Source organism: Physella acuta, unplaced genomic scaffold (assembly GCF_028476545.2).
Source record: "Physella acuta isolate Inbredline_101_S28 unplaced genomic scaffold, ASM2847654v3 ptg001040l, whole genome shotgun sequence".
Lineage (NCBI taxonomy): Eukaryota > Metazoa > Mollusca > Gastropoda > Physidae > Physella > Physella acuta.
In genome coordinates, this window is record NW_026732557.1 from 268107 (window position 1) to 277500 (window position 9394).

Below are 9394 nucleotides of genomic sequence, written 5' to 3' on the forward strand. Positions count from 1 at the left end.
TTACCCGATAATTTCCGACGCTAAACTAAGGGATTACCAAATATTTAAAATAATTACTTAAATTGAAAATATCTTTTAGTTTAGATTTGTGAATTTAAAAAGTTAAGTATAATCCTTATCAAAACCTAAATCTAATCTAGTAAATATTAAATTTGTAAAACACTATAATAATATACAAATTAGATAGAGCAGTGTACCAAATTTAATGTATCGCCAGTTTGTTAAAGGCTAGGGTAGGTTTAGGGTGGTCGTCGAAATTGAGATTTTAGCTTGGTTTAGTTTATTGGTGCGATTCTGAAAGATCAAGATACAAACATTGACTGGATATGTAGGTGAGTGTTCTGCTGGGCCTAAATCATGGCCTGTTTTGGGTTTTAATTTTTAGGTCCAGATCAAAACCGTTAGGCTGTAGATTAGCTGCACAGGAGCTGGGGATTAGCTGTAGAGAAAAACTGTAGATTAGCTCTAGATTAGTTGTAGAGTAGTTGTAGAATAGCTGTAGATTAGCTGCAGAATACCTGTGGATTTGTTGGAGATTAGCTGTAGATTAGCTGCAGAATACCTGTGGATTTGTTGGAGATTAGCTGTAGATTAGCTGCAGAATACCTGTGGATTTGTTGGAGATTAGCTGTAGATTAGCTGCAGAATACCTATGGATTTGTTGGAGATTAGCTGTAGATTAGACGTAGATTAACTGTATAGGAGCTGTAGATTAGCTGTGGCTTTGTCGTAGTTTAGCTGTAGAGAAGCTGTAGATTAGCTTTAGATAATCCTTAGATAACTTGTACATTAGCCTTAGAGGACATGTAGATTAGCCTCAGATAACCTGTAGATTAGCCTAAGATTACCTTTAGAGGTATTGTGTCCATGATTTCCTGATGACTTTCGGCCGTTACCCTCCCCTCTGTCTTCTCCCCCCCCCCCCCTCCCCTAGTGTTTTCTCTATCTACTGTTATGTATTTCATCTTTCATCCGCGTGAACTTCCAGATCTGAGCATCTGATCTGTCAGAGTGGCCGTACTTGATGGTTGATTTCTCCGTACACACTTGAAGCTGATGGGTCCAGGCGAACCAGACACCAGTCGAGTGGATAACGCGGACAAGGTAGGGCCTACAGACAGTGGCGTAGCGAGGTCGGGTGTCACCCGGTGCGGCACTTTATGGTGTCACCCCCCAGAGGCGTAGCGACCCTTCCCGGGGACAAACTTTCAACTTTCAAGTTTTCGATTTTACACCCCCCCCCCGTCAAGTTTTCGATTTGCACCCCCCCCCTCAAGTTTTTCTCTTTATATTTTGCTATTTTTTGCCTTGGTGTCACCCCCCTAAATGGTGACACCCGGTGCGGTCCGCACCCCCGCCCCCCCCCCCCTCGCTACGCCCCTGCCTACAGACAAGGTAGGGCCTACAGACAAGGTAGGGCCTAAGACTTGAACCCGTGACTTGACTTCGACTTGACTTATTCCTGTGTGGCCCCAGACGAGCAAAAGCAGAGTTTCTTTCAGGCATCTCTTCGGGGGGGGCTAAGCCCCCCCGAAAAATTTTTACCGCCCCCCCGAACGAAATGAAATTTATATAATTTATATAGAAAATATATACTTTTAACAGTGTCCGCCCCCCCGAAGAAAGTTTACCGCCCCCCCCCCCCCCCCGAAAATTTCAAGTGCCCCCCCGGAGAAAAAAGTCTGGAAGAAACACTGGAGCAAAAGGCTACAGCCACACCTCTCCAGTTGACTTGGTTTTAAGCGGCTCTCTGTATTTGCGCCGACGTAAAGCTGGGCAGCCCTTGTATCATATTCTAGTGTCTTCCTCCAGGATTTCCGTGGCCGGCCTACTGTCCTCTTCTCCTAGGGATTCCAGTTTGATACTTTCCTTACAATATTATCCTCTCCCCTTTTTCAGGATATGCCCTTTCTATCCCCATTTGTGAGCTTTAATGTCCCCGTTGTTTTTTGTTATGCCACATGTTTTAATTGGATATTTGGTCTTATCTGTGATCGCTGCAGGTTCTGATTTTTTCTTTTGTTTACTTATATCACCGTTACATGTTCTGATTTTTTCTTTTGTTTACTTATATCACCGTTACATGTTCTGATTTTTTTCTTTTGTTTACTTATACCACCGTTACAGATTCTGATTTTTTCTTTTGTTTGATTCTATTACCGTTACAGATTCTGATTTATTTGTTTACTTATATCACCGTTACATGTTCTGATTTTTTTCTTTTGTTTACTTATATCACCGTTACAGATTCTGATTTTTTCTTTTGTTTGATTCTATTACCGTTACAGATTCTGATTTATTTGTTTACTTATATCACCGTTACATGTTCTGATTTTTTTTCTTTTGTTTACTTATATCACCGTTACAGATTCTGATTTTTTCTTTTGTTTGATTCTATTACCGTTACAGATTCTGATTTTGTTGTTTACTTATATCACCGTTACATGTTCTGATTTTTTCTTTTGTTTACTTATATCACGTTACATTTTCTGATTTTTTTTGTTTGATTCTATCACCGTTACAGGTTCCGATTTTTTTGTTTGATTCTATCACCGTTAATGAGTCTGATTATTTTGTTTGATTCTATTACCGTTACAGATTCTGATTTTTTTTTGTTTACTTATATCACCGTTACAGATTCTAATTTTAATATCCACAAAAGATGGACACCAACACCACCTTCAACACAACATCCCAGCCAGAGGTCACTACAACACTCACGACATGGAGCACGGAAGTACACACTTTCACAGACGATTTCGACCCTTTCTTCCACATAACCAAGACGCCAACATTCACCCACGAACCGACTCCACCCACCATTAACCATAGTCACCTTGGGAGAACCTACACACCTATAAACCTCCTTCCTTATCAGAATCACATTAACAAGTACGCTACTCTCTTCTTCGTGATCATCGGGATGCCTTCAAATATGTTGTGCTTCATTCTGTGGCGGAAACCAGATTTATGGAACGTGTCTGGTTTATACATGGTTTGCCTTGCTATCAGCGATTTCTTGGCGTTGTTTCTTAACCTGCTGAAAGATGTGCATTTAGTCTGGGAAATCAACGTCTTAGACAATATTGTCTTGTGCTACACATTCCCTTTGTTGCTCAGCTCGATTCAGCAGTTGTCGACGTACTTTAATCTTGGGTTTACTGTAGAGAGATACATTTCCGTGTTTTACCCGTTTCAACGAAATGTATACTGCACGGAAGAGCATGCGAAGATATGCGTCATTATTTTTGTAGTGTTTTGTTTTCTCCTGAACTCACCCCAAACTTATTTTTGGTTCATGGAAACGTACACGTATGAAGACACCAAAGTTACAATTACGTACTGCGCTCTCAGGAGTGAGGTTGACCAAGGAGTCTTCTCCACGTACAATATCTACGTTTACGTAGCGGAAGGGATTAGCTTTGGGCTAGTTTCCCTCATCGTCTTAATTCTGGATGGGTTTTTGCTTCGGGAAATGATACGGTTAAACTCTGCAGTGATGGGAATGAGAAGAAACAGGAAATGGAAAAAATCGTCTACGACCTTCACATTGCTGACTGTGTCTGTCTTCCAGATTATCACCACCCTCCCCGACACGTTTGCTAAATCTCTGCACAATTTGTACGAAGTGGACACCTCCGACACAGAAGAAGCGATCCTTAAGTTTGTCAGGTACAATCTAGCAGCTGTCATCACAGAGGAGATTCGTATCTGCCATTTCACTTTTAATTTCTTCATCTATTTTCTCATTAACTCCAAGTTCCGTATTGAGACCAAACGGCTTGCATATAGAATGGTCAACAAAGAATATATTGTGCCTGAAGCTAACGACATGGCACATGTTTCTGTGACGAAGGAGTCTGTAAGTATTTTTTTCACAATTGATTGTGATCGTTTTTAGGATAAAATCCATCACAACACCACATACTTTTTTGATTCTATCGATCTTAGATTTATTTTAAAATATCTTCAATTTACTTTGACAATTTCGTATATTATATTATATTCTAAAATGTAATAAATATAATCAGCCCTTTCAAATTAAAATAATCTAATATATAAAGCTCAATTCTGTATGTAATAAGTTTGTCGTTGACATACTTAGATGGATGTAAGTGTTAGATAATTAAAGTCCTTATGGTCTTAATTTATGAGTTAAAAAATTAATATTGGAAGTTTTGGGAAATAATTTTCATTTATCAAACTGAAAGTAATAATTGTCGGCATGTTCATTGAAAACAAGTTTTTTTAAAAAATATCATCTTTTACAAAAATTCTAATTATGTCTTTATTTAGTCCTATAGCACTTACTTCCCTTTGATAAATTAGGAAAACACAATTACTTCCCTTTATAAAACCATTGCATTAGTGGAAAAGAATTTACTTTTTATTACTTTGTTTTGGTGTTGGGAAAAAAAAATTACTTAATTAGCGGGGATTGATCAAGTGCAAACATTGTAGGTATTTTACTGATACGCTTGGAGTATTATAATTGTTTATTAAATTGAAACAGGCGCGTTCGTTTGAGTCAGTGCAAAAGACTATGAATAAGTTGGGGTACTATAGTCGTTTATTAAGCTAAAACAGGCGATTCCGCCCCGGGCTAGACTATGAGCACTTTGCGTTTATGTTCGCGTTAGTGTTTTCTTTGTGTTTAGGTTGGGTTTGCGTTAGTGGTTGCGGTTTGATTTGGTTCGTTTTTGTTCTTTCTTTTTCGTTTTTGTTTGTGTTTTTTTCTTTGGGTTTGTATTTGTTTTTGGTTGGTTTTGCGTTTGGATTTGGTTTGTTTTCGTTTGCTTTTTCGTTTTTTTGTGTGTTGGTATTGGTGTTTGTGGCTGTGGTTGGGTTTGTTGTTAGGTTTTTGTTTTCGTTTGTATTTGTAATTGTGTTAGCGTTATGTTTGCGTTTTGTTGTTTTGGTTTTGGTTGGTTGTGGTTTGGGTGGGCAATGCCGGGTTTATGATGATTACTAAACACACAGGTAATGGTCTTTAACAGAAAGGTTTTTCACAGAAGCCAGAGCAGGGCCTGGCCGGGACGGCTAGTATTATATTAAACTGTTTCAATTTATCTATCTCATATATATATATATATATAAACAAAATAAGGATACAGTTTGCGTAGCCCCCCCCCCCCCCCCATACACCCACCACCCCAACTAATTAATGCTCCTTCCGTAATGACGAATACTTGAATGACGATACTTCTATCAGTCTCAGCATTCAGAGCGACCTGAGACCGAATCAAACCTTTTTATGAACCCTGTACTGAACCCTGTACTGAACCCTGTACTGAACCCTGTACTGGACCCTGTACTGGACCCTGTACTGAACCCTGTACTGAACCCTGTACTGGACCCTGTACTGAACCCTGTACTGAACCCTGTACTGGACCCTGTACTGAACCCTGTACTGGACCCTGTACTGGACCCTGTACTGAACCCTGTACTGAACCCTGTACTGAACCCTGTACTGAAGCCGGTGTCAGAGATCGTCCAGCAAAACTCGGATCCGGTGTTAGTCACGGATGACCCTGACGACCCATCCAAAGAGGGTCAGGACGGGTCACCGGAAGTCTCGGAGCAGATACGCCAGCAGACGACAGACTCCTGATGTGTTCAAGTAATAAATACGATTGTAATGATGAGTGATTGGGTGAATTAAACCAAAGTTCAAATAATAAATATGATTGTAATGATGAGTGATTGGGTGAATTAAACCAAAGTTCAAGTAATAATTACGATTGTAATGATGAGTGATTGGGTGAATTAAACCAAAGTTCAAGTAATAATTACGATTGTAATGATGAGTGATTGGGTGAATTAAACCAAAGTTCAAGTAATAAATACGATTGTAATGATGAGTGATTGGGTGAATTAAACCAAAGTTCAAGTAATAAATATGATTGTAATGATGAGTGATTGGGTGAATTAAACCAAAATAATTCAGCGTTTAATTTGTGTGCGAATTCCGTTGTATATGCTAATTAGTCTAATAGAAATTGTATTTTTTTAGTTTTCCTTCATAGTATATTCCTTTATATATAATAGAAATTATACTTAGTTCATAATGTACCGTCAAGAAAATCTGGTCTTCTTTCATTAAGATGGAACGTTTAAGCCAGTGTGTTCGTTTGAAAGGAAATACAATTTAATTTTTTTTAAAATTACAACTGTAAAAAAATCACTTGTGGAATAATTTGTAGATTCTTAGAGCATATACTTATTGTTGGTGTTATTTAGAATATAACTGCTATTTATTCGTATCGCTGTTTGTTCTTTTGTTTTTTTTGTTTTTACTTTTATGGGAGTTTTTTTCCGGTTTATTTGTGTTTTGTTTTTATTCATTTTATAATTATGTGTAGAACAAAACTTCTGGCTATCTCTGTTTAAGGCGTTCGGCTTTCTTTATAAAAGTGTACACAGAGGCGGTACAAGTACAAGGGGGTTGGGGGGGGGTGCGGATTGCACCTGGTTAGACCATGGTGTGACACCATGGCTAAAAAAAAATGCAAACTATACTAAAAAGGGACTACTATTCAAGTATTAATAGAAAGAATTAGAGGATGTACTTTTAAAAAGTTTACACCTGCGGGTGGGGGAGGGGGGTGGGGACACCAAGAAAAAAATTGTTTTTACAAAGAAAAATATCCTTTACCGCGTGGGATAAATTACTGATAATATATTTAAATTCGCTCATTTGACACAATCTTCCAGGAAAGGGATGACAACAGACACCATAGTATAGTCAACTGTATTTGGAAGTATAGTTTTCGTATAGTCAACTGCAATTGGAAGTATAGTTTTCGTATAGTCAACTGCATTTGGAAGTATAGTTTTCGTTTAGTCAACTGCAATTAGAAGTATAGTTTTTGTATAGTCAACTGCATTTGGAAGTATAGTTTTCGTATAGTCAACTACATTTTGAAGTATAGTTTTCGTATAGTCAACTGCAATTGGAATTATCGTTTTCGTATAGTCAACTGCAATTGGAAGTATAGTTTTCGTATAGTCAACTGCAATTGGAAGTATAGTTTTTGTATAGTCAACTGCAATTGGAAGTATAGTTTTCGTATAGTCAACTGCAATTGGAAGTATAGTTTTCGTATCGTCAACTACAATTACAAGTATAGTTTTCGTATAGTCAACTACATTTTGAAGTATAGTTTTCGTATAGTCAACTGCAATTGGACGTACAGTTTTCGTATAGTCAACTGCAATTGGAAGTATAGTTTTCGTATAGTCAAATGCAATTGGAAGTATAGTTTTCGTATAGTCAACTGCATTTGGAAGTATAGTTTTCGTATAGTCAACTGCAATTAGAAGTATAGTTTTCGTATAGTCAACTGCAATTGGAAGTATAGTTTTCGTATAGTCAACTGCAGTGTGAAGTTTTTCTTTTTATGGAGCGGAAACTTGGAGAACAACTACAGCTGTTTGAGGCCGACACCAAAAGGTTTGGTGACACATCAAGTGAATGGCTCACATTAGCTGATTATGGATAGTTTGGTGGCTTACTCCCAGCAAAGATGACATGCTGAGAGTATGTAAGCAAGCGCTTCTACAAAAAACTGCAATTACCAAAATAGTTCATAATTTATTGGACTAGTAGCATTTAGAGAGCGGAGCAGATAATCTTTATAACCAACAACAGGCGAAATTTCGCATACATTTTTATATCCCCATGCCCATTATCTCTTGTTAGTAGAAATATACATTCTATCAATTTATATACAAGATAAGAACGGATATATTTATATATATATATTCTATAAGCACATACAAAAGAGTAGGACTTAATTCTCCTATAAACACTAGTAGTTCACACTTACTAATCTTTACCATTTCCACAATCCCCAAAACTCACAAAAATCCACAGAACTCACATAATCCTAATCACTCTCTTAATTCCTAGCACTTAATCTTACCACTGTCGTTTTCTATTTTATGAAATTAATTGGTTTATTATAATTAATATTTTTATGCATTTATACCCGTTTATTTGTAAAAAAAAAATTAAAACTCAAACTAAGAGAGACTACCTCTGATAATCGAACACTTTTTAAACCAACAGAGTAGTCGACCGTTGCGTATTTGAAATAACCCAGACAAAATGTTAACCCCCGCCAAAAAAAAAAAAAAAAATTATAAATTTTAAAAATAAGCATTACAAAAAAAATTACATTTTTAAAGATAATGTAATCTAAACCAGAAAAAGCAGGAATATATGAGACCAAGCATTGTTGGGATTTTTTTTTTTAAACAATGTGATTGGGTATGCGTAGTTAATCAGTTTGGTGTAATGTGGTATATGGGGTAGTGTTGGGAATATATATATATATATATATATATATATATATATATATATATATATATATATATATATATATATATATAAGAGTATTTTTTGAATTCTGATTTTTGCTAAATTACTGTTTTAAAAATAAGTTAGATAAATAAGTTGACTGATATTTTTACTATATAATTTGTTTTCTTTAAACTGTATGTAAGGTTGCATGATTATTATAAATGAAATTAAAGCTGATGAATTTCAATAAATTGTTGTGAGTTACATTTTAAAAATAATTTTTTGACAGTAGCCGTAGACACCAAAATTGTGATGCAGCTTGTTGAGGTGGGCAGAAGAGATAGGTTTTGAAAGTATAAGGGGTAGTTTTCTATTGATATTATATAATTTAATACGTGGAGGTCTATGTAATAAATGTGTGTTATGTTATCGACCCCTATGAGCACATTATAGTATTGATTTGTTAAACACATCTAACTAGTGGTTATCGAACAGAGGTCGCGATGAGAAACCATCCAGCTATTGATTGGTGACACCTCATCAGCATAGCGTGTATTGACAATTACACAGGCTGAACACAGCATGCCGTGACGTCTACACAGTCTGAACACAACAGTGACATGTACACAAGCTGAACACACCGTGCAGTGAAGTGTACACAAGCTGAACACGCCGTGCAGTGAAGTGTACACAGGCTGAACACACAAGTGACATGTACACAAGCTGAACACACCGTGCAGTGAAGTGTACACAAGCTGAACACGCCGTGCAGTGAAGTGTACACAGGCTGAACACGCCGTGCAGTGAAGTGTACACAGGCTGAACACACAAGTGACATGTACACAAGCTGAACACACCGTGCAGTGAAGTGTACACAGGCTGAACACACCGTGCAGTTGTGAACACAGGCTGAACACAGTGTGCAGTAACGTGCACACAGGCTGTACACACCAGTGACATATACACAGGCTAAACGCATCGTGCAGTGACATGTACACATGCTGAACACAGCAGTGACGTGTATACAGGCTCAACACTACAGTGACGTGTACACAGGCTGAACACACTGTACAGTGACATGTACACAGA

At 37.3% G+C, this 9394-nt stretch overlaps 1 protein-coding gene across 1 annotated transcript; it reads left to right on the top strand.

The window, feature by feature from the left end:
* Window positions 1–994: 994 nt before the first annotated feature.
* On the top strand, window positions 995–3634 carry LOC131954919 (neuropeptide FF receptor 2; the record flags this gene model as incomplete). Its single annotated transcript, XM_059318765.1, has 2 exons — window positions 995–1104; window positions 2663–3634. Coding segments are annotated over exons 1-2 (1020 nt in total), but the record flags the coding sequence as incomplete, so codon positions are not given.
* Window positions 3635–9394: the final 5760 nt, after the last annotated feature.